The sequence below is a fragment of the Candoia aspera genome, chromosome 1, assembly GCF_035149785.1.
Source record: "Candoia aspera isolate rCanAsp1 chromosome 1, rCanAsp1.hap2, whole genome shotgun sequence".
Lineage (NCBI taxonomy): Eukaryota > Metazoa > Chordata > Lepidosauria > Squamata > Boidae > Candoia > Candoia aspera.
In genome coordinates, this window is record NC_086153.1 from 72,204,105 (window position 1) to 72,230,853 (window position 26,749).

Sequence of the window (26,749 nt, forward strand, 5' to 3'; positions counted from 1 at the left end):
CTTGTTTCAAAGCACGATTATTCTGTGGCTAATCAGTATCTGATAATGAATAGGCACTAGTTAATGTCTCAATCTTAGCTTTTATAAAATATAGCGTTACATTAGTATTTTTTGTTGTTCTTGAGTCATACCATTTAAAAAATCCTAATTTATAAACTGATGAAGAGATGGATAAATAATTATTTTTAGTTATAGTAATTTACACAATTAGACTTCAGCAAAGGATCGTTACCTTGTCGTGGTGCTGGAGCTTGAGCACCTCAGTGATGCCATGAGCTAAACCGTGAAGGGCCACCCAAGACGGGAAGGTCATGACAGAGAGGTCAGACTAAATGCGATCCCTGGGGAAGGTAATGGCAACCCACCCCAGTATTCTTGCCGTGAAAACTAAATGGATCAGTACAACCAGAGATATGTCGGTATACCATCGGAAGATGAGACCCCCAGGTCGGAAGATGGTCAAAATCCTACTGGGGAGGAACAGAGGATGAGCTCAACTAGCCCCAGACATGATGACGCAGCTAGCTCAAAGCCGAAAGGACGGCTAGTGGCCATCGGTGCTGGTGGTGAACGGTGAATCCGATGTTCTAAGGATCAACACACCATTGGAACCTGGAATGTAAGATCTATGAGCCAGGGCAAATTGGATGTGGTTATTGGTGAGATGTCAAGATTAAAGATAGACATTTTGGGCGTCAGTGAACTGAAATGGACTGGAATGGGCCACTTCACATCAAATGACCATCAGATCTACTACTGTGGACAAGAGGACCACAGAAGAAATGGAGTAGCCTTCATAATTAATAGTAAAGTGCTAAAGCAGTGCTTGGATACAACCCAAAAAATGACAGAATGATCTCAATTCAAATTCAGGGCAAGCCATCTAACATCACAGTGATCCAAATATACGCCCCAACCACAAATGCTGAAGAAGCTGAAGTAGAGCAGTTCTATGAGGATCTGCAGCACCTACTGGACAACACGCCTAAAAGAGATGTTATTTTCATCACAGGAGACTGGAATGCTAAGGTGGGCAGTCAAATGACACCTCGAATTACAGGTAAGTATGGCCTGGGAGAACAAAATGAAGCAGGACATAGGCTGATAGAATTTTGCCAAGACAATTCACTCTGCATAACAAACACTCTCTTCCAACAACCTAAGAGACGGCTTTATACATGGACTTCACCAGATGGACAACACCGAAATCAGATTGACTACATCCTTTGCAGCCAAAGGTGGCAGACATCTGTACAGTTGGTAAAAACAAGGCCTGGAGCTGACTGTAGTTCAGATCATGAACTTCTTCTTGCACAATTTAGGATCAGACTAAAGAGATTAGGGAAGACCCACAGATCAGCTAGATATGATCTCACTAATATTCCTAAGGAATATGCAGTGGAGGTGAAGAATAGATTTCAGGGACTGGACTTAGTAGATAGGGTCCCGGAAGAACTCTGGACAGAAGTTGGCAGCATTGTTCAGGAGGCGGCAACAAAATACATCCCAAAGAAAGAGAAAACCAAGAAGGCAAAATGGCTGTCTGCTGAGACACTAGAAGTAGCCCAAGAAAGAAGGAAAGCAAAAGGCAACAGTGATAGGGGGAGATATGCCCAATTAAATGCAAAATTCCAGAGGTTAGCCAGAAGAGATAAGGAATTATTTTTAAACAAGCAATGCGCGGAAGTGGAAGAAGACAATAGAATAGGAAGGACAAGAGACCTCTTCCAGAAAATTAGAAACATTGGAGGTAAATTCCAGGCCAAAATGGGTATGATCAAAAACAAAGATGGCAAGGACCTAACAGAAGAAGAAGAGATCAAGATAAGGTGGCAAGAATATACAGAAGACCTGTATAGGAAGGATAACAATATCGGGGATAGCTTTGACGGTGTGGTCAGTGAGCTAGAGCCAGACATCCTGAAGAGTGAGGTTGAGTGGGCCTTAAGAAGCATTGCTAATAACAAGGCAGCAGGAGACGACGGCATCCCAGCTGAACTGTTCAAAATCTTGCAAGATGATGCTGTCAAGGTAATGCATGCTATATGCCAGCAAATTTGGAAAACACAAGAATGGCCATCAGATTGGAAAAAATCAACTTATAACCCCATACCAAAAAAGGGAAACACTAAAGGCTGTTCAGACTATCGAACAGTGGCACTCATTTCACATGCCAGTAAGGTAATGCTCAAGATCCTGCAAGGTAGACTTCAACAGCTCATGGAGCGAGAATTGCCAGATGTACAAGCTGGGTTTAGAAAAGGCAGAGGAACTAGGGACCAAATTGCCAATATCCGCTGGATAATGGAAAAAGCCAGGGAGTTTCAGAAAAACATCTATTTCTGTTTTATTGACTATTCTAAAGCCTTTGACTGTGTGGACCATAACAAATTGTGGCAGGTTCTTAGTAGTATGGGGATACCAAGTCATCTTGTCTGCCTCCTGAAGAATCTGTATAGCGACCAAGTAGCAACAGTAAGAACAGACCACAGAACAACGGACTGGTTTAAGATTGGGAAAGGAGTACGGAAGGGCTGTATACTCTCACCCTACCTATTCAACTTGTATGCAGAACACATCATGTGACAAACTGGGCTTGAGGAATCCAAGGCTGGAGTTAAAATCTCTGGAAGAAACATTAACAATCTCAGATATGCAGATGATACCACTTTGATGGCTGAAAGTGAAGAGGAACTGAGGAGCCTTATGATGAAGGTGAAAGAAGAAAGTGCAAAAGCTGGTTTGCAGCTAAACCTCAAAAAAACCAAGATTATGGAAACCAGCTTGATTGATAACTGGCAAATAGAGGGAGAAAATGTAGAAGCAGTGAAAGACTTTGTATTCCTAGGTGCGAAGATTACTGCAGATGCTGACTGCAGTCAGGAAATCAGAAGACGCTTAATCCTTGGGAGAAGAGCAATGACAAATCTCGATAAAATAGTTAAGAGCAGAGACATCACACTGACAACAAAGGTCCGCATCGTTAAAGCAATGGTGTTCCCCGTAGTAACATATGGCTGCGAGAGCTGGACCATAAGGAAGGCTGAGAGAAGGAAGATCGATGCTTTTGAACTGTGGTGTTGGAGGAAAATTCTGAGAGTGCCTTGGACTGCAAGAAGATCAAACCAGTCCATCCTCCAGGAAATAAAGCCAGACTGCTCACTTGAGGGAATGGTATTAAAGGCAAAACTGAAATACTTTGGCCACATAATGAGAAGACAGGACACCCTGGAGAAGATGCTGATGCTAGGGAGAGTGGAAGGCAAAAGGAAGAGGGGCCGACCAAGGGCAAGGTGGATGGATGATATTCTAGAGGTGACGGACTCGTCCCTGGGGGAGCTGGGGATGTTGACGACCGACAGGAAGCTCTGGCGTGGGCTGGTCCATGAAGTCACGAAGAGTCGGAAGCGACTAAACGAATAAACAACAACAACACACAATTAGAGCATGTTCTTAAACATTTATTCAATGGCATAAAATTGTTTTACAACTTGTTAAATGCTATGTCTTTTGAGTTTTTAGAATTTGATCTACTAGAATAAATTTTATGATTTCAGATTAAAATTTTTAGACAATTTAAGGAAATTATATTTAAGGGAAAATACAATCTTCTGATGTGATATGAATAATTGGCAAAGCTAATTCTAGAGCTGAGGGATTTATCTATTCCTATCTTCAGTCTGAAGTTAAAAAATCATTGCAAAATTCCTTTATGTTGTCCCTTCTTCTACAACAATATGACACAGTACCCATCATATATCAGCTGGAAACATGTAACAAGAGTTTCTGTTATTTACCAAATATACCTGTTCACTGATATCAATGTTTTCAGAATCATTTTTACAAATATCCTTGAATCAAAACTTCTGGCTTCTTTGAAATATGTAGCTTTGGTTATTTTACCAGACAAGCTGACTGGTTTTTATCTGTTTGGCATCCTGTATGTATCCAGAAGCATTACTGCTGCATCTGTTTGAGAAGTTTCATCTCAGCCATTCTGGGAAAGTATGACTATAGCAGTTATCTTATCTTGGTATGGAAAGGCCAGAGTTGCAAAGTAAATAGCAAAGATGGAATCTGTTCTGTTTTCTTTTGACATCCTTATGAGGTCTGTGCCTCAGAGCCAAGTAGCAGAATATTGAAAACACAAGCCTAGTAAATCAACATCTAGACCAAGGGAAATGGTAGAATGGACTGTGCTAGTTTAGATTGAGGGTGCGGGGGCCAGCAGATCACTAGTTGGTAGCTGGGAGAGGTAGACATAGTGACCTATTATGCTAAGCCAAAATGTGATTTGGCAGTGCTTGGCTTAGCATGAGTAATGAATTCAGCTATTGCTGTCTGCAGATCATGGTTTTTGTAGCTTAGCATGATGTATGAATCCATCTAGTAGTTTCTTAGCAAACCATACTTAAACTATAGTTTAGCATAGTGTGTGAACCAGCCGGTTCAATGATGTCACATCAAGTCACATTCTAAAACAGGTACTACAAAAAATTATCTTTTTACTTATTTTACTTGTCTGGACCACCAGGAGGCAGTACATGACCAGTTTCATCCTAAATTGGGACTTGTCAGGCATATGTAGGCAAATCTTTTCCTTGTACTGGGAACTGAACTCCCGTGAATTGTATATACCATCCTGATAGATATGAAAAAAGGGGTGAATGGGAGGGAATGGCATTTACAGTATTAACGACAGTAAATCTGGGAAGAATAACCTGACAGAAATTTCTCTTCCACCAGTCATGCTATTTAATAAAAACAAGGTTGTAGACACATAGCGGTTAATGCACCATACAATTCTCCTAAGTATGTGCTGAGGCAGACCCCCACTCTCCTGGCCTTCCAGAAAGGAGTGAAGACCTGACTCTGCCAGCTCGTGTGGGGTGTGAGGAGGAGCAACCAACCCTGCGGGTGGTTAGCACCCTGAAGGCGCTCTCATAAATTAAGACCCTTTTAAGACCTCTGTCTTGGAGTATACTTTTGTGTAAGAATATTGTTTTATTGTATTTTAATGATTATTTATTCTTGTTTTTAATTGTAAACTGCCCAGAGTCGCTCCTTGAGTGAGATGGGTAGTGACTAAATTTGAAGTATAAATAAACAAAAATAAATAAAAAATTGCAGATGCAACAAAATGAGGAGGGACTGAAGTTGTAATAGAACAATGAAATGATGGAGTAGACCAGGGTTTCTTAACCAGGGTTCCATGGAACCCTAGGGTTCCACGAGAGGTCACTAGGGGTTCTCTGGGAGATCACGATTTATTTACAAAATTATTTCCAATTCAGGAAACTTCACATCAAACAGGTAAGTTTCATTCTTTATTTTTAGTTTAAGAACACAGTTAATGCATATATATATAGGTCTATACATGACAAGAATATAATAATTTTGTAACTTCTGGCCTATATTTGAGCCTGAATGTGCAGGGGTTCCCTGAGGCCTCAAAAATATTTCAAGGATTCCTCCAGGGTCAAAAAGTTGAGAAAGGCTGGAGCAGACAGTAACATTTCAAGCTAGACATGAAAGGAAATCTTATCAAATTTATGTCTACATTTATTTTTTAAAATAAAAGCAACTCTTTGTAAATAGAAAAATGGGTTCTACTCTAACTTTTTGTCCGTTGTGCTTCCTGAACTGGGGTTAACATGCACCATCACTTAAAATCAAAGTAGCACCAACAGTGAAGCATACAAAATGACATATGTAAAACCAGGGATTTCTGGGAAAAGAAGGGAATAGTCGGTATCACGTCAAAGCAAATGAAAGGCAGAGATTGCTTTAGCTTGATGTGTCAAAAGGTTCTAAGTTGCAGGTCAAAAAAGTGCCAGTTGTGTCATGCAGTTGCTTAAAAAAAAAGTGAAAGCAGTTTTAGGCTTTGTTAACAGAAACATTGGTCTGTCTGTAGTTCATCAGCAGCTAGCGTGGCATGTCCCCTTGCTAAGCTGGCAAAAGCTTAGGTCACAGTTTGACTGGGCGACTGCACGAGGAGGCTGTGTGCTACGGATTCTCTACAAAAAGGAGCAATATCCGTCTCGTGTGGTGCAGAGTGGTAGGCAGCACTATTGCAACCAAAACTCTCCCCTCGACCCAAGTTTGATCCCAGCGGAAGCTGGATTCTCTCTCGGGTAGCCGGCTCAGGTCGACTCAGCCTTCCATCCTTCCGAGGTTGGTAAAATGAGTACCCTGCTTGCTGGGGAAGGTGATGACTGGGGAAGGCAATGGCAAACCACCCCGCTCTATAGTCTGCCAAGAAAACGTCGCGAAAGCAGCATCCCCCCAAAGGGTCAGACATGACTCGGTGCTTGCACAGGGGGCCTTTCACCTTTCACACCAACAGAAACATAGTGCCCATATCATAAATGCTAAAAAAAATAAAGTTGAAACAGAGTTTGTTAACCCATGAACTGTACCCTTCTTTTCCAGCCTTCCCAGCTGAATCTAAAAAGCCTGAAGAGAACCCATAAAAGTGTTTGACTAAGCCCATTTAGAGTCTAGTATGTGATCCAAAGTCCTCTGAAATTAAAGTTTCCTCACACATATTTCATATCTCCCATAGGCTTACAATTTTGTAACATCTGAAAAGAGCTATAGTTCCATTCTGCTCAGACCAATGCTGAACATTGCAGAATATAATTATTAAATTCTACTCTTAATTGCAGTTGTGTTGAAGGATTTTATTTAATTTGACTTGGAATGGATTCACACTGGTTTATATTATTTGAATCTAGTTATGTATTTCTTGACTGCTCTATGTATTTAATGCTGTAACTGAATTGCTGCCCAAGTTACTATCATATAAAAAAAAATTAAAGGTGTTGCTGAGTCAACTAAATTAACAAATCCATACTTTGGTAACACAGTATCTTTAGACCAACTTGAGGACACATTAAGTGGTATGAATGCTTTTGACTCCTTCATGAAGCTAGACGATAAACAAAATGTAGTTTGTGTTAACTGCAGATTTCTTCTGCATCTGTTGCAGCCTTAAGTTCCAATATGGATCACAGATATCCAAGTTAAGGTTTGCCAGTGCTGTGATGGTTTCAGGTTATATCTTGGACTGCCCTGAGAGCTCCTGGACCAATGGACCTTTCCTTCATTTTGGAAAATACACAATCTGCCTATTATTCAGATCTAGTAAATACACCATTTTCTTAGATTTTATATTTTCAAAACGGGAGGTAAGCATTGTCTGTACTGTATTTGAGCATTTGTAACACATATTTTTTTTCTTTTAACTAGGTTCTTACTAATGGCATCATTGCAGTGAGTGAGCCATCAAGAGAAGAAGACTATCTTGGTCAATTTCCTCTTAGTTTTGGAGGTCTCGCTCCCTTTTATGCTGACTTGGATACTACAGGTGGACATGGAAATGTGTATTACAGGGAAGATTCATCCCCTGAGGTCCTCCAACTTGCTGCCAAATACATCAAAAGGGGCTTTCCAAATACTGCCTTTGATCCAAAGAGTGTTGTCATTGTTACCTGGGATTCTGTGGCTCCTTATGCAGGATCTAGACAAGATGCTGCTTCACAAGTGAAGGTAAGCAGGTAACAGCCTACCATTGAAAGAGTACATTCAATAATTGAATGTATTTTTTTTAATGCAGAAACTGTAGACCATCCTGTGCATGTTTAATTGGAATTAATTCCCATTGAATCCACGTGGTCTTATCTCCTAGCAAATAGATTTAGGATTGCAGCCTTAATGTGGAATCTTATACATATCTCTTCAGAAAACAAGATAAGATATTCTAAGAATAGCTAAAGAGACATGCTAGAAAAAATATAATTGTAAAAATACTCCATGACTCCTAGGCTAACCTTGGTCATATTTAGAGTTTTGACTGAGGGCATATTTTTGAAATATATGACTTTGTGATGTTCAGTGTTCAGAGAAATACCTGCTTTGGCATGAACAATTTTAATATTTCCTATAAAAATTCTTAATTTTCTAGCTTTCTTTCCTTAAAGTCTTGATTCTATATTCCAGTTTTTCCTAATTTGGAGCTTTCAGAAACTCCCAGAATTTCCAGCCTGTGTGGGAATATGGAATCCCGTGCTAGCTAGGAATTCTGGGACTTGAAATTAAATGGAACATGCTAAGTTGGGTAAGTGTATTGTATTCTGCAATAAATAATTACACAAGCTGCCTTGTTTTATGAAATATATATCATTCAGGTGTCTGTGTTTTTTTTAATTTTTTGCAAATGAAATTTAAATCTTCCCCACAGAGAAACACATTCCAGGCTGTTTTAGCGCCTTCTGATTCTACTTCCTATGCGGTTTTCCTTTATCCAGAAGATGGCTTGCAGTTCTATAGTACACGTTCCAAAAACGGCGACACAGTTGTCCCAGCAACTGTTGGCTTTAGTCAACCTTCTACAAATTACTTCTTATGGGTAAAACCTGGATCGTACAATATAATTGCTAACGATGAAGAGATCCTTAGGAATCTGTGCAAGTATGCTGTTTTCATTATTCTTCCAAAATAATTTTCTGCTGCTTTCTGGTAATTAAATAAATCCTGTCAGTGTTCTTCTCTGAATAAAATAGTACTCGTTAAGTTGTAGCACATGGAGAACTCAGAAATTGTAGGTGGAGAGACCGCTATGAATTTGTAATGCGCCTAATCCTTTTGCTATTATAAAAGGCAGGTTTTTAAAGGATAGCCTAATGGACAAGAGAAGAAAGGGTAGAGGAGGAAGAGGCCCTGCAGGACGAGTGCCTGTGAACGTATTAGTTGTTCTTACATATATTGCTTGGAAGTTACAGAGCCTGTTCAGAGTCGATACCGTGTGAGTCACATTTCATAGCGGAAACTGCGTGGTGAAGTGCAGTGGCTGTACAGATCTCGCCTGAAGCAATGGGCTGGTGTAATAACTGCCGGCATGGATCCTATGCAAGTTTATTGGGATAAAACTTGCAAGAGAACAAAATTTATTTAGTTAGAAACATTCATACTCTACTGGGGGGGGGGGGTTAGCAGAAAAACAACGCAGATTGATCGTTCTTCTTAATCCAAAGAGAGGAAGGCTTGTAACATTTCCCAGTCCAAGTGTTCATAATCATACTGGGAATTCCAGTTGCTCTTCCTCAGACAACACCAGTTCCAAGAAATGGGACAACACTTGTGAGTTTCCAGCTTTTACTCTGCAGCTTGTAAGGCATGATTCTGAAAGGAAAATATATATTCAACAGAAAGGCCTCCTTACAATTCAGCCCTGTGGTACATGCTGGTATATGCATGTATATGTAGATATTTACTTTCTCTAACGTGGTAAGTAGCCCTTAAATATTATCTTCTCCAACAACTCTTTCCCTCAGAACTACCCCTTTAGGGCTGTTCATGAGGATTACCTTAGCCCAGCTATTCTTGTAATTTGTGGTGTGGAACTCAGTTTTTTGAAATACAAAATATATAGTGCTTAGCATGCTTCCGTTAGTGTATAGTCAGAAATGTCTTGTTTTTTAGGGCCAGCAATTTGGGACAACCTGGAATTTGGGCATTTGAGGTTGGTGGCTCAGATGATATCCTATCAGCCAAAGGTACTCAGTCTCCTGCCACTGTAGAATACAGTGACTATGAGCAATTCCAGGAAGTGACGGTAGACCCTTCCATTCTTCACCAAGATTCTGTTGAAATAAGCCAACCAGAAGTCTCCTATGATGTTTCTGACAGAGGAGATAATTTGCAGACTGGATACAGCTTACCTCAGCCAGCAGTAGAAGATGATTTTCAGCTTCCATACCAAACTTTAACCGAGCAGCCTCCAGCTGAATTTCCACTCCCAACAGGGAAAAATCCACCTCTCCAGTTTCCAGTCCACCAGTTTCCCAACCAGCATGCTCAGATTATTGAAGTAGAAGAAGATGATGAAACTGGAATTGGTAAGATGGCCTGGCTAAATCTCTATTGATTATCTTTCATAAATGCTATAGGCTGTTTCATGAGATACAAAGCATTTATTTTTAGCATCTCCGTTGTTTGACGAACAACAGATATGAAGGAATCTCCCCTATTTCTAAATATGCACTAGTAAATATGGGTGTAGGAAGTGTTGAAGGTTCCACAGCACATCTCTTTCACTTGCAAACATGCGAGGAGAGGCAACCTGCAGTTCAAAGGCTGAATTCATCCTCCTAAACACTAGGAATTGGCCCTGCCTGTTTACGTGCTGCCACATTGTCACTGACTTACCTCTTATGGCCCTCAGCTGCCTAAGAAAATAACCCTTCTCCAGTGCAAGTACAAAAGTTGCCAAGGGCATAGGGAATGGCCTTTAAGGATAGGAAGAAGAACCACTACCAAGGCAACGATCAGACAAGCTTGAATCCATTCCAAGAGACTAGTTTGAGTAAATGTCTCAGGCAGGCCCCTCCCTGGTTCAAACAAAGATAAAGTGAGGGAGGGGGAAGCACATTCAGACTTGCATGATTCTGTTACTGTAGCTATTACAATAAAAGTAGCTTGACTTAATTGCTTTGATTTCTTAGCCTGGTCTACATTGTTGGGCTGAGAAAAGCTTTGTTCTCCTTGTATTTGATAGAGAAAATAGTATTGTTACCTAACTGAAAGGAGGGAGCTGGAATACTCAGTAGTGCACTTTGAACAACTTGCATTGTTCTTTGTGGTCAAAGTCCATTGGAACAATCCTGGCATGAACATCAGAATTGGGGCAGGTTGTAGGGATGTACTCTTGTCAAACATACTGTATGTCCTATAATTTTGGATGTACTGTATTCCTTCTTGCTCGTGGAGGCAATAGTGAGAATTAAAATTCATAATAAAATAAATACCAATACCTCCTAACAATTGAAAGCATGGCAAACCATTTTGAAAAGCTTGAGGAATGGAGGCCAAATGCAGCTCCTGAGAGAGGACATTCCACAGTCTGGAAACAATGCAAGAGAAAGCCATGTCCCTGGTACCAGGGATGGAAAAGCATCTTGCCATCAGTAAGTGGCAATTGTAAAACTGGAGTTGAATCCTGCCATCAACCTGTCTCTTCGGGCTCTACTAGGCTGAATTCCTCTTCTGTTTCACAACCAGAAGAGGTCTGGGTACCAGAGAGCTTAATGTGGCAACAGTAATGTAGGAGACATCGCTCCTACAATAAGAATCATATTCTTGTATTATGTTGTCCTGCATTCTGTCCATTTTACAGCTTCCTGACAAATGGGAAGATAAAATGCACCGCACCTGGCTTAAAAATCTCTGTGAGCCTGACCAGCCCTCTACAGAAAGCACTGAATTTTCTTTTTTCCTACCCACAGTGTTCCGTTACAGTACAGATGTCCAGCAAAGCTGTGCAAACAACCGCCACCAGTGTTCAGTTCATGCTGTTTGCAAAGACTACCCAAATGGCTTTTGTTGCAGTTGTATTGCTGGCTACAAAGGAAATGGCAGGCAATGTGTAGCTGAAGGTAAGTAGTTGTTTGGAAAGTTGTTTCAAAGCTAAATGTCTAAAATATAGCACAGCACTTTTCTGAAGTCAATGTAAATGTTACTTTCTTGGAGTAGACTAGGCATTGTGCAAGATCTTGTACAATATCCAGTCCAGGATATATTAGAGAACTCTGAAGTACTTAACATTCTGCAATGGTTAAAGAAAATGTTATTAGCTACCACTCTTTCAAATTAATACATAATTAATTTTAAAATTGTTAATCTGAAAAAGGGATGAACCACACAAATTCAAATATCTTTATTACAGTCTTTGATTAGCCTTGATGAACCACACATTTTTCATGGTGTTCTTAAATGTCTTATAAAAAGAAAACCAACTGCTAATTGGTTAATCAAGATCTACAATACCGTAACTGTAAGAAACTTGATGACCAAGTAGATCACTTAATTAATCACACAGCTAGTTGACAAATTAATACTGCTGAATTTTAGAAACAAGTAAATGAAATGGTATATTCCAAACTGCAAGAGCTGTTAGTTAGAACCAATGTTGTTTTAACTAATCTGGGGATTCTTAAGTAGTAAAATAGTGGATAAAGTGACATGCATTTCAGTAGGCTTAAATAGTGTGATTAAACAGAAAATGTTTTATACAGTTTTATAAATGTAGAAGCTCTAATACAAGACACAAATTTTAAAAATAAAATTAGCATGAATGATTATAACTTCTGGTAGCTGTTCCTTTAGATATAAAGGAATCTAGCTATTAACAATGGGAAAGGAGTGTGGCAGGGTTGTATACTCTCACCCTACCTATTCAACTTGTACGCAGAACACATCATGCGATGTGCTGGGCTGGATGAATCCAAGGCTGGGGTTAAGATCACTGGAAGAAACATTAACAATCTCAGATATTCAGATGATACCACTCTGATGGCTGAAAGCGAAGAGGAACTGAGGAGCCTTATGATGAAGGTGAAAGAAGAAAGTGCAAAAGCTGGATTGCAGTTAAACCTCAAAAAAATCAAGATTATGGAAACCAGATTGATTGATAACTGGCAAATAGAGGGAGAAAATGTAGAGGCAGTGACAGACTTTGTATTTCTAGGTGCAAAGATTACTGCAGATGCTGACTGCAGTCAGGAAATCAGAAGACGTTTAATTCTTGGGAGGAGAGCAATGACAAATCTCGATAGAATAGTTAAGAGCAGAGACATCACACTGACAACAAAGGTCCGCATAGTTAAAGCAATGGTATTCCCTGTAGTAACATATGGCTATGAGAGCTGGACCATAAGGAAGGCTGAGAGAAGGAAGATCGATGTTTTTGAACTGTGGTGTTGGAGGAAAATTCTGAGAGTGCCTTGGACTACAAGAAGATCAAACCAGTTTATTTCCATACTCCAGGAAATAAAGCCAGACTGCTCACTTGAGGGAATGATATTCAAGGCAAAACTGAAGTACTTTGGCCATATAATGAGAAGACAGGATACCCTGGAGAAGATACTGATGCTAGGAAGAGTGGAAGGCAAAAGGAAGAGGGGCCGATCAAGGACAAGATGGATAGATGACATTCTAGAGGTGACGGACTCATCCCTGGGGGAGCTGGGGGTGTTGACGACCGAGAGGAAGCTCTGGCATGGGCTGATCCATGAAGTCACGAAGAGTCGGAAGCGACTAAACAAATAAACAGCAGCTATTAACAAATGGGCCAAGTTTGAATGCCAAGGGATGTCATACTTAAATAAGTCATGCTTTCATATTGTGATCAATGTTCTCCATCTAAATCATAATCTTGAGTATTGTCTGAGTTCTGATAACATGCATAGTGTGATATGAGAAACAGAGGTTCTTTTTTCCTTTGATATTTGTAATAAATCTGTAGTTACCCTATGAAAAGCTACTTTTTTATTCATATGGATTATTTTGTTAATTCTGCATTTTATTTTAATAATTGGGGTGAGAAAACCAAAAAGAGATAGATGATCCAATCAACTAACTCTGAGAGGGTTAGATTTAGCCCAAAGTGGATCCAATCTTGCAGCTAGCTCTAATCAGCCATGTTGTGGAAACACCAAAACTCAGCCTGGTTAGCCCTCCAGAAAAAAGAATTGGAAAGAAAGAATTGAAAGACCCATCTATTAGAGAATTCTTACAGAAAGAATTTTCTACTGTTTCAAGACAGAAAGGAGTAAGGCAGAAGATGTTTGAAGTACAGGGCCTGTTTGTACATCATGTCAAGCAGGAAGCTCTAGAGCAGTGTTTCTCAACCTTGGCAACTTTCAGATGTGTGGACTTCAACTCCCAGAATTCCCCAGCCAGCAAGTCCACACACCTGAAAGTTGTCAAGGTTGAGAAACACGGCTCTAGTCTTTGAATGTGTATGTCAAGCTATGTTAGTAATTTTACTGTTTTATTTTACCGTTTTACTGTTTTATTTTACAAGGTTCTCCTCAGCGAGTCAATGGAAAAGTCAAAGGACGGATTTTTGTAGGAAATAACCCGGTACCAGTTGTATTTGAGAACACAGACCTCCACTCTTATGTTGTGATGAACCATGGACGTGCATACACGGCCATTAGCACAATTCCAGAAACTTTGGGTTACTCTTTGCTTCCTCTGGCTTCCATTGGGGGTATCATTGGATGGATGTTTGCCGTGGAGAAGGAAGGTTACCAAAATGGATTCAGTGTTACTGGTAATTTTTAACATTTGTTCTTAAATTAATGGGTTATTTTTATATGTTTCAATATTTGTTATGAGTATATTTATTACGAATTTTACATTCCCAGGAAGGAGGCTTTGTAAGGTCATTATAACAAATTTCAGCAGAAGACAGGCAGCAAAACCACAGTATAATATACCGTCTTTTCTTTCATGAACTATTTTTGCATCATTTTCCCCATCCTATTAAAGTGAAGGAGACTTGCCTTAAAAAATAAAAGCAAGGAGACACCAGAAGCAGAAAGTGAGATTGTAGGCTTCAAGGATGGGCAAGAAAAGTAGACCATGGGTTGTGTAGGTGGAGTTTGAGTCCATATATCCTATTAAAAGATGGTTTGTTTAAACAATTGTTAAAACAATTTTGTCTTAGGATTCAGACATAATTCTTTTAAACCATAGCTTGTTGACAAAGCCTTAGCTGGCTATGTTTATACATAACACTAAGTCAAACGCAAGCAATCCACTTAAGGTTTAGCTGGTTATGTGAACCATGCCTGTTAATATTTCAGCATAGAGGATGGCTCTTTCAACAGATAAATAAAAAATAATGTAATTAATCTTCTAGGTGGTGAGTTTACAAGGCAAGCAGAAGTTACATTCCTCAACAACAATGAAAAGCTGATCATTAAGCAGAAGTTCAGTGGGATTGATGAACATGGGCATCTTACAATCAGCACGGAACTTGAAGGCAAAGTGCCTGAGATCCCATTTGGCTCCTCCGTCCATATAGAACCGTACACTGAGCTCTATCACTCTTCTAGTTCTGGTAAGTTAAATACTGTATGTTTGTAGGCTTATCGCTTGGAAAGCCTGCAGTCAAATCTAATAATGCAGCATGGAAGCATCTATTCAGTCTCTGGTCTCTGCAGGCTAGAACTTTTTTTTTTTAACCAAAGGAGGTATATCACACTATTAAAGGAAACTGATTGACATTAAATGGCTGGAACCCAAATCAATATATGCAAAATACAGCCGTTCAAAGCTGACTTCCCACCCCTTCCCCTTACCCAGTAGCTCCTTCAGCTTGTCCTAAAGGCTCCTCCAAAAAAACCTGTTAAGGACTATTGAAAAAGGGAGTAACTCTGATTAATGGCAACCATTTTTAATTCAGAGATTTGCCTAACTAGTCAGGAATTTACGACTTCTTGGCAGAGTTGTTGTGGGTTGTGGGAGCTTGGGGGTTGCTTAGTGAAAAGGGGTAGGTAAGTCAGCTTCTGTCAACTCTGTTAAATATGTATTTTGTTCTAGACCTATCACATTGTGTTTTATTTTTCCCCCCATATAAGTGTGATGTATCTGCAGACTAGCACAACTGCACCATGTTATAATTTCACCACCAGCCATGCATCTTTGATTTATGGCAAGGAACTGAAATCGTCACACTTATTGCAGTGTTTTAGCCAACAAGTTATCTTTATATTTGGTAAAAAAAATTATCATAAAATGATTAGTTTTCAGTTATATGTTGAAAATGAGGGATTATCTTGAGGCTTTTGAGTGACATGCTAAGGACTACACTCCCCAGATATAGTTTATTTCAACACAGTTTGTATTTAATAATTTCCCCTTTCTATCTCATGACCTCTTTCAGGTTGGTTGGCAACATTTGGAGAGGTTATGAGAACTTCACTCAAAGCTTTGGGAGAGCCACAAATTCTATGCTTCCCCAGATTATATTACAGGAAACCCTATGGGGTCATTTATAATTATAGATAAAGATGACACTTCACATTCTTCCTAGTACATCCATTGTGTGGAAGATGCTTTACTAAAAAGTCTTTGCCAGAGAAATCCTTCTGTAATGAAATCGTTCAGTGCTAAAGTCTGCACTCAGATAACTGAGGATGCGACCTGCTAGGGTGACCAGATCTGGGCTGCAAAAATCCAGATGACCACTAGATAACAGCAGAGTGTTGAGTTCTCTGTGTCTCTTGGCTGTTAGCTAGTAGTTGTCCAGGTTTTTATAGTCCGGATCTGATAGACCCATGATCAATTGCTTAACTGTTCAGTCTTGTTTACCATTTCATCAAAGACTTTTAGAGCTTGCTCTCAAACGAATCAATTTATTTGCTGGATGGAATTTAGGATTACAGAACAAGAAATGATAAAAAATTGAACTGTGTGATGCAACGGGAACTATGTCTGCCTGATTTATTATGACTCCTGATGGAAAAAAATGGAAGATTATATCACTTTAAGAAGAGTCTACTGAAGCAATTCTCAGGAGATTTGCTGCTTTCCTTCAGCCTAATTCAACATTTTGAACAAGTCAACTGTAGTCTTTAGTTGTTCAATATAAGAAGTTAGACTTTTCAACATTGCGAAGATAGCATCTTTAGTTGAATAAAAGAGAATTGAATATAAATTAGACACAAGCTGACTGATGTTGTGTGAGACTTGGCTTGAACTATTGTATAATTTTAAAAAAAATTAAAATAAACATTAGCCTTTTATAAAGGAATGGATTGGACCCCCCAAAATAGTATTCTACTCATAGTGGAGAAAGAAAGAGTGAAGCAATTTCTGTTATTAACCTCCTTCCCCCATGACTCCTGAAAAGCTATTCTGAAGAAGCGAAATAGTTCTGAAGCAGCATGAAATGTGACTCAAAAGATTGCAGGGGCATGAGAAAATAAATTATTTTCCCCGCCCCCACTTCCTCTTTCAGTAGGAAGAAGATGTCTTTCGGAGTCTTCTGTGAATGAATTATCAAGAGTCAGCCCCATCATTATAGCAGATAGATTGTCTGTGGTATTTTAATATTATTATGTATACAGTTAAATGAAATATACTAAAATGTGGCTAAATTCTAATTAATATGAATTTATTTCATTATTTCAGTTATCACATCATCATCTACCAGAGAGTATACTGTGACAGAACCAGAAAGAAATGGAGTATCACCAACATATACCGTTTCTTATCAGTGGCGACAGACAATTTCATTTGATGAATGCATCCATGATGATTTGTATCATTCTGTTTTAGCCACTCAGCAGCTATCAGTGGACAGTGTCTTTGTCTTATATAACAAAGAAGAACAGATTTTGCGATATGCAATGAGCAATTCAATTGGCCCAATTGGTATGTTGGGAGATAATTAGCATGGTTTACTTCTGCACTTGCATAGAAGCCTGTCCTTGATTTTATATTTGTGGATTTTCAGATGGAACAGTCCATATGAAAGAGCCCCGCTCTTTGCTAGGCCACCATCTTGCTTCCCACAGAGTCAAATCAGATGTCTCCAGAAAGTCATATACAATATCTGAAGGCAGCGGTCAGCCTCCCTCGGGGTTCATTTCTAGCAACTAGTTTCTGGCGTATTGACTTTGATCCTGGAAGTTCCATTAACAGATACTGTGTATTATTTATGAATTTCACAAATCCTTGCTGAAAGTGACCTAAGCTAGTGGCCATCACTGCTTAGTGTGCCAATGAATTCCATACATGGTGAAGAATTACTTTCTTTTGCCGGCCTTGAACTGCCTGTGCCATTCAGTATCAATGAATTACCCTGAGTTCTAGTAATATGAGGAGAAAAAGAGAACTCTCTATCCATCCCCTATGTATAAATCCATAAATTGCTGTTAGTTGCTCTTATTTGTTTCCATCTGATAAATCATCCATACGGGTGAGGTAATCGGCACTAGCTAATGGGAACATCTGCAGAAAATTTACTGTAATAAAATTGGTTTGCAGAAAAACCAATTGACTAGACATACTGCATGTTATTTGTGAATAGAATACAGCTATAATTCACTTGATGACTTTGAATTGAGAGAAACACTTAAGAGTTTCTATATTTAGAAATAATGCATGGGCTTAAAAGAACTTAGAGCTTCTGTTTATTGCCTTTAAGATACATTTCCATAGTTTGTCTTAACCATTGCAGTCATGAGGAGTGTAAACTTTTTGCTGAGCATTTTAAAGCGGTGTGACCTAGAGCTTACAGACCCATAGGCATCCTACTGACTTGAAACCATTCAAAGATTAATTTAAACCACATTTTCAGGAGCACAGTTATAGATAGGTTATTGCTTTAGATATTCTTCTTTAAGTATTTTCTGTGGTCTCTTGACAGATGGTTCGGGAGAGATAAACCGCAACCCTTGTTACACAGGCACCCATGGCTGTGATATTAATGCAGTTTGTCGCCCAGGAACAGGCAATCAATTTACCTGTGAATGCTCAGTGGGTTTCCAGGGAGATGGACATACATGTTATGGTAGGAAGTTTACTTTTGGTAGAAAAGAATTGGACTTCTGTAGAATTGATTTGATTTTTCATCACTGCACTTGCTTTTAGAATCTATGCTTTACTGTTTGATATCCTGTTTATTATAAACTTACTGTACGTGGCAAATTCTGCTGTATTTTTCCCTTGTTTCGTGTGCCACCTGATTCCTCAACAGTAATAGCAGTGTGATCAAATTGTACTCTGTACAGTATGCTCTATCTTTTTTACAGCATTTCTGCTTACCCTGAAGCTCTGTAAATTAGGGCAGAACTGCCCGTGAACTATACACATGTACATGATTTGTATAATCTGAATTGTACCTGCTGGGATTTTCTTAACTAAATAGCAACTGGGAGGGGACCAGATCCAGGTCAAGGAAGACATTTTTAATCCTTTGTTCCAATTGGAAATGGTGTTTTGCCCATAACCCTAAGGGATGTTATCCAAATGGGGACCACAATGCGAATGATGAAGATAAAGCCCCATTCCTACCTATCTAGATCAGAACAGTCCACAGAAAGGAGGGTGGGTGTGGAGGGACCCAAGCCAACCCACACAATTAATACTCCATGGAGTTTTGCTCTTACTTTCTCAGAGCCAAACTGAAGGTGATTTGCAATAATAGCTATTGTTCCATTTTTTTAAACAAAACAAAAACAAAAGCAAAATGCCATCTTGGGAGGTTGTCTATCAAAGCTGATGAGCAGCACTACAAAAATGCTGCTGGCCTGCTTGAGTTATGTTTCTGTTTAGAATTATTCACAATGGCTGCAGAGCAACCTGGAGATAATTTTGAACAGGAAGGTGGCTGGAGAGAAAAGGATAGATTAGCCATGTCCCTCCACAATTTATTTATGTACGTAAGGCTGCAATCTTCTGAGGTGCTTTGGGCTTAAAAATAAATGCCCATCTCATCTAGTGCAGACCTTGATGTAGTCATGATACTAAATTACTGTGCTGAGATACTAGGAATCTGAAGGAGTAAAAACAAACCAATATCCTAATGTGGCAAAATCAGACGTTAGGTTCTTCATCACTTGTGTCCTGACAAGTCATTTGGCTAGCGCTTCTAATCTTTGCTGTAACAGATTTGCTTGAAGCACAGAGATGCCCTTTCAGCTGAACTGAAGCTGAACTACAGACATGTCATGTTCTTCCTTTAAAGAATTATGAGTGACAGTTGCAAAATAATGTTGCTTTTCTACACAGATGTAGATGAATGCCTGGAGCAGCCAACAGTGTGTGGCAGTAATGCTGTGTGTAATAATCAGCCAGGAACTTTCCGATGTGAATGTCTAGAGGGTTATCAGTTTTCAGCTGATGGGCGAACATGTGTGGGTGAGTTTATTTCAAAACTTCCCTTTATTGTTTTGGGAAATCCAGAACAGCTCAAGAAAGTACTAATGTGCCAGCTTTAATTCTTCCTAATTTTCTGCTTGCTTATTTTGGAAGGCCTTGTTAAAGCGAAATAATTATTTAAGCTTTTTATTTAGCAATTATCTTTTCTATGTGAAACAGCCTGTCAGATCTGCTCTTAAGTACTGTTAGAAAAGCACAGTGGGTTTGAGATCTGTATATTTGAGACAGCATTCAAAGAATGCTCAGCTAGGACTCTAACACAACAAAATGCTCATCTTTCTTCCCAAAGCCTCCCTCTTGCTGCAGATCAGAAAAAGCATTCTGGAATGGCATATCTGACTCCTGTTCTACCATTTCAGGTAGTCCTCACTTAACAGTGATAATTGGGACCGGAATTTTGGTCACTAAGTGATGTGGTTGTAAAGCCAGATGTCGTGTGACTGCTTTGCTTAGCAATAGCAATCCTGGCAATTCCCCTTGCCGTCATTAAGTGAATTTTATCAGACGTTAGCTGAGCACCACCCCAATCCAAGCCATTCTGGCCTTGGTCCCTCCCAGCCCCAATCCTCAGCTAGGTAAGGGACTGCCTTCAACTCTCCCCACTCACCTATCTCCCACATCTCTGCCCTTTTGGCTGCCTGGCACCCTGGTGGCAAGCAGACCCAGAACCATGTGGCTCTGGGGCTGCAAGAAGCCCTGAGCCACAGCACAGCACAAAATTGCAACTGCCACAGCCCAGCCCTGCAAAGCCACCCCAGGAAGCTGCAGCCGCCCCAACCCACATTTGTTCACCCAGCTGCCTTCTCTCCCAGCTCCCTGCACTGACCTTTCACTTTTTTCGCCCAGCCACCGCGGGCAAAGCAGAAATGCCTTGCTGCCTTTGCTTTTTGGACGCAGCTTCTCCAGAGAATATTTCCTCCATGTGGCTCCCTTTGGAACGCTGTCTTCAGAAAGTTGTGCTCTCTTCTCAGAGTCTTTGAAGTCTTGCAGAAGGCGTGCTTGTGAGGCTTCGGGCAGGGTGCACCTCATCAGCAGTGGGAGGAGGAAGACAGCAAAGGTTGGCTGGGGGTGGGGCAGCAGGGGTAGGTGGTGGAGTGCAGGGCGGCCAGAAGGGCAGAGATGGGGGGAGATAGACAGATGGGGGGAGTTGAAGTGGAGGCGAGTACAGCAGAGCAGGAGGAGCGTAAAGTCCTTGCCTAACAACAGCACGGTCCTGGCCTAATGACTGCAACCAGGATTACTGGAACTGCCGTCGCTAAGCAGTGCAGTCACATGATGTTTCACCTAAAGACCCTTCTGGTCCCAATTAGGGACATTAAGTGAGGACTACCTGCACAATAAAAGTAGTCCTGACCTACAGTATATGGCATTGGTTTCTTAAGCTGGTCTACCTAGTTGGGCTGAAACTTCATGACATAAGCTCCATCCTGCCATACTTGCATTTGATGTCACACACAAGTAGATAAGGGGCAGAATTCATATTGCAACACACATTTTATCAGTTACACACACACACACACACCTGCTCCCCTTGTGGATGGCTATGGTCTCTGGTCTTCTTTCATTTATGTATAAAAATGCCCCATGCTGCTGTGTGGTTCTGGGGTCATTCCAGTAATGCTAGAAAAGATGAGGACACATGGCAAAGAGCACCTGGGACATTTTTACAGCTAAATAATAGAAGATGGAAGTTGCTTAACCAACAAACACATGTAAAACAGCAAAACCAGTCCCCCTATGCCCCTTTGTTGATTATTTTAAATGGGGAAGACTAATACTAGTCTTAGATTTCATGGCTAGTAACATCTGTTCTATAATGGATCCACTAGTAAAGAAGTACCCAGATGCAATCCCAGCAGAATCTGTGGTGAAGTGTCTTTTTAACCTCTGCTGACTAAATTATTTGTGTATTAAAATTGTCCTGATGAAGCATATTGAGGGAAGAGGAGAGACATCAAACTGTGGCTGAGTTAAGACTAAACTTTTAATAAAGGGAGACTGAATAGTTTATGGTGACGGCATGTAATGTGATATGGTTTCTAGAAGTTTTAGACTCATACATTTTTTATTGTTTGCCAAGCAGCTGTATTAAACATTTCCTTTCTTGTATTTTAGTAGCTTCAACATCTGTTTGGAAGAAAGTTTAGTTCAGGACTGTATGTTAGGCATGTCCTAAATTATTTTCTTTCTTTCTTCCTGTCAGATGCAATTGTTTAGTTAATTGTATGTCTAGTAAAGGAGGAGGAAGGAAAAAAATAACCCTCTGAAATCTGGAGATAGTGTTGGTATTCAATGCAGACAATACTGAGCTAGATGCAAATAAGACAACTTACAGTATATTCTCTATATATGACTAAGGAGGTGGAGGGGGTATATCATCCTCTACATTCTGCTCCATTTACGTCTCAAAGGACACCAAATAATTTGGGTCTTAAAATGGCTCAACTTTTGGCATTATCATTATTTGAGGAGCAACAAATACTGTAACTACAATAATTTAAAGAGTACTTCTTGCAAGTGGAAGCATTTTATACTATTGAGCGTTTTATACTATTGAGGATATGATCAAGGAAACAAGAATCACACAGACTTCAATCATGAGTTTTAGTGCAAGAATTGGGGATTTAGTACAGACCCTTGGAAATGCAATAGGAACCTCCAGCCCTCTTTTACTTGTGAGTTTGTTAAGGTGAAGTGTCTCTTCTGAAGGTTTTAAATCTCTTCTTCCTGTGCTTTCTGTGCCCTGGACTGAACTGTTGTTAATCAGATAAACCACTAACAAACTCCACGATCTGTTGGTTATTGATGTCCAGAGTTCCTCCCACCTCTTTCTCAACCTTCTCACTCTCTTCTCACACAGTTTTTCCCTTTTTTTTTAAAGCTGTATTTGCTTCTTTTCCTGAGTTATAGCCATCTCCTCTCTAAGGAAAAGAATCCGTTTCCAGTCTTTTCAGCAGTTGTATCAGAAAGGTATGACCTCAAGAATGTATAGTCAGAAGATAAGATCAGCATAAGGAACAGATCTGGTAACCTTAGCTTATGCAAAAGAGAATCTAAGCAGCTGTGATAAACAATGTGAAAACTGAAGAGGGAAAAAATATTTGAAGAGGAAAGAATCCAAGTGCCCATCAAAACATGCAATTATTATAATCAGGGGAGAGACAGAGGATGAAATTTGTACAATGACTGAATGTAGAATTTTAATGTGTAAATGAGAAAGCGCAAGGAAATAAGTCTCAACTAAAAGTGCAAATGAATAGAAGAAAATAGTGAGATAAAGAAATTGAGAATTGTTTTTTAAGAAAATCAGAGAAATCAGAAGAAAATTTACAGCTAAGATAGGATTTTTAAAGGGAAAGCATGGAAGAGATTAAAAAAAGATTAAAATGAATGTAAAAAAAGTAGAAGGACAATACTGGAACCATTTAGGAATAGTATTATAGAACGACAGAAACATTTGCAGAGAGAGTGTGTATTTTCAGAACCTATTCCACTACAAGGTGACTTACAAGATGCAGTACCTGCTAAAATATAGGAAAACCCTGGGTGCAGGTGGAATACCCATTGAACTGTTTAAAGCTGCAGGAGAAAAGGCAGAAGAAGCTGTAGGAGAAGAGGCAGTTAAATTGCTATCAGCTCTGTGTCAAAAGATTTCAAGCAAAACTGGGTGGCCTTGAGATTGGTGTCTATTCGGTACCTGCAAGAGAATGTGCAAATTACTAATTCTTAGTACAAGCAAAGTTTTGCTTAAGATGTTACAAAGGAAAATAGAACCATGCATGGGGGGACTTATCTCTGACAGCAGATCAGATAGCTACAATAAAATGGATAATGGAGAATATAAGTGAAATAATTATTTAAGTTTTTTATTTAGCTAGAATAAAGGATGAGAATAAAGATAGTATGAAAGAGAAGTAAAGAGGAAATTAATTATGAGAAGGAAATCAGCGACAAACTTATACAAGACATGAAAGTTAAAGATTTATTTATTTATTTATTTAAATAAAGATACTTCTTAGACAACATATGAACATTAAAGATATTTCTAAGAAAGCAAAAACTTGAAGGGTTAAAGCAGTGGTTTTCCAATGTTAAAGAAGGAAGATGAATGCCTTTGAATTATGTCTCCGATGTTGGTTACCTAGAGTACCATGGGCTGCAAAAAGTACCAATCAATTGGTCCTGGGCTAAATAAAGACTGTTTCAGGCAGAAACTCACAGACTTTGGGAATATGATTTGAGCCGACTGACACAAAAAAAACTACTATGCTTGGAAAGACTGAGGGAAGTAGAGAAGGGGGAAGACATTGGATTAGATGGATGGGGAATCAAGGAGATCACTGGCTGTCCTTGGAAGTGCTGTGGGCTATAACTGCAAGTGCAACTGTGGGTACAAGTGGAGATTGTAGACATTTGTTCATCTAGTCACCGGGGGTCAGGCCCAGTTGATACATAACTCTGAAGGAAAGGAAAACAATTAGATGTGCTTTGCAGTATTGTATGGGAAACTCAGACAATTTTGTCTTATGTATTTTGGAGAATATGGGCTATAGTCAATATTATTGGAGTCCAATCATGCAGTTTTACCAGAAGTCATGGAGAATTGTAGGAGAGAAATCTGTTCATCTGCAGTTTCTGTTCTCCTGGCCTACAGCCAACATTGGATATAGCCTTATATGTTGCTGGTGTCATACAGAATACTTTAGAAATAATAATTGATTTAATTTTAATTAAATATAGCATATATTTATGTGATTACTTAGTGATTTAAAATGGAAAAATAGTTTTCATGGTAGAAAGAGTTAAGTCAGGTTCAGTGTTCCTTTGGATGTTTTGCAACATGGATGAAGATTTTCAGTTTCTAGCATTTTAAAAAGAATGTTAATGAAATGTTTCATAAATACATCATGTTATGAACAGTATTGTTTCTGTCATGTTTCAGAGACAATTTAATTCCCAAATGACAACACTTAGTGATGAGTGTTCAGTTTGGTAATGTTCTGTATTTGTTTTAAACTCATTACTCTGCCAACATTTTTATATCTCACTGAGTTGCAGCTACGGTCAGTTACCAAATTGTAATTCTGGGTCAGCTGTGGCTTAACTTTTAGTAAGGTAGTAAATCATTCTTTGTGTAAGCAACTGAGTTTGCATGGGGCCTTTCATGGTTTTATTCTTTCTCCATATGGAGCCATTGCTAACCAGCAATTATGTTTTAAAAAGTGCTGTGTTTGATGTTATGATTATCTATTGAATCATACAGAGCTGAATAATTTCCAAGATCTAAATACTGCACGCAACAGTACAGAGTTTCAAAGAAATATTCCACTCTGGAGATGCTGTCACAAATATGTCTGAGCAAAAATGGGTTGTAAAATTGTGATATATACTGCATGCATATCTGTCTGTCTGTCTGTCTTCCCCAGGTGCAAAACATTAACTGGTAGTGGATGCCACTTAGAATAAAATATGGAATGCCTGAGTACATGCTAGCACAGCAGTAGTACTATATTTATAGTGCTACACATGTAATTTTGGAAAAATATATATCCCAATGACTATCATATTTGCTGGTATTTTCTCTTTGTTCAAGATACAGGCTTTATTATGCAAAATAAAGCTGACATTCTCCTATTTCCCCATTCATTTTCAGGCAGGAATAGAATTCTGTATGAAAATTCACGCCTAGATGCCACAGGAAAAGAAGGGTGTGAGGGATAACTTAGATAGTAGGATGAAAAATTCTCCATAACATGTTATGAAGCTCAAATGTTGGATTCTCTGATATCTCCAGTCCTTGTTAATAACAAATCAGGATAGAAGCAAAACTTGCCAAGCTTCTTTTTCTCTAAGTCTGGAGATTGCCATCTTGACTATTATCTCAGACAGCAAAATGTATTGAGCTGCATTGAATCGTAGAGAAGTGAGACATCAAGTAGATTTGTATAAAATAATGAGCTAAAGAGATTGAGAAAGCTACCATGATTGTGAGAATCTATACTTGAGAAAAAAGCAGAGTCCAGGAAAAGTGGCAAGTGGTTTGGTAAAAGCAGCAGCTAAATCAATGAAACCAGAAGATGACTCTAGCATCAAAATATAAATTGCAAGACTGATAGGGCTGAAACCAAAATACATCTGATAAACACAAGAAAATAAATAAATACAGAGTACTGGTGAGCTAGCTAGATGCCATATGTATTCTTCTAAGTAATGATTTGGCTACCCAATGTTTTTCATGATTTCTCCCAAAGTTTGTAATGTTCTAAGGTGTAAAGTCAACAATACTTTGAAATCCCAACATGCAAATATTACTTTTAAAAAATCTCAATTTTTTCTCAATTTAGTTTCATCTCCTCAAAAATTCTTTTGCTGAAAAAGAAAAAGCTTGAATTTTAATCTTTATATATGCATTTCTAATTTACAGCTGTTGACCGTGTAGTGAATCATTGTTTAACGGGTACACACACATGTGATATCCCTCAGCGTGCCCGCTGTATCTACTCTGGTGGATCCTCCTACATCTGTGCATGCATTTCAGGGTTTTCTGGAGACGGACGTACCTGTGTGGGTGAGGGATAGCTTTGTTCTCCTTTTTGGTCTATGTAATTCTGTTATATGGTAATTGTATTCAGTTCCTTTTGTCATAATAATTTTTTGGTGTTGAAGAAAATAACTTTTGAGTGGGGTGAACTGCCAAAAAGAAGCTTTTTCATTGCTGGGGCCCAGTGTTCTACATTTCATATTTTTTAAAATTATTTTTCCTATTAATATTTTGAAAGCAAATATGACCAGTGTTGTGCAACGAAAAGGTTATTAATTACAAATATCTTCAGAAATTCTAAAAACACAGAGATAAACAATTATTAACAGCATGCACTTATCAAATGTTCACAGATTCCATCTAGAATTTGCAGGATTTGCATGCATATAGCAACAGTTTATTTCAATATTAACATTTATAAAAGAAATCTGATTGTGGATATCATAAAGGAATTATTACTAGAAATGCACC

At 39.1% G+C, this 26,749-nt stretch overlaps 1 protein-coding gene across 1 annotated transcript in view; it reads left to right on the plus strand.

Annotated features, from left to right (window-relative positions):
* NID1 (nidogen 1) overlaps nucleotides 1–26,749 on the plus strand; it is a 63,431-nt gene that overhangs the window by 17,005 nt on the left and 19,677 nt on the right. Inside the window, exons 2-11 of the mRNA XM_063306529.1 lie at nucleotides 7,252–7,551; nucleotides 8,243–8,472; nucleotides 9,484–9,899; nucleotides 11,286–11,435; nucleotides 13,865–14,116; nucleotides 14,708–14,908; nucleotides 16,984–17,226; nucleotides 18,224–18,367; nucleotides 19,588–19,716; nucleotides 26,162–26,305. Coding sequence (XP_063162599.1) covers nucleotides 7,252–7,551; nucleotides 8,243–8,472; nucleotides 9,484–9,899; nucleotides 11,286–11,435; nucleotides 13,865–14,116; nucleotides 14,708–14,908; nucleotides 16,984–17,226; nucleotides 18,224–18,367; nucleotides 19,588–19,716; nucleotides 26,162–26,305 — 2,209 coding nt within the window. The remainder of the gene's footprint in view (nucleotides 1–7,251; nucleotides 7,552–8,242; nucleotides 8,473–9,483; nucleotides 9,900–11,285; nucleotides 11,436–13,864; nucleotides 14,117–14,707; nucleotides 14,909–16,983; nucleotides 17,227–18,223; nucleotides 18,368–19,587; nucleotides 19,717–26,161; nucleotides 26,306–26,749) is intronic.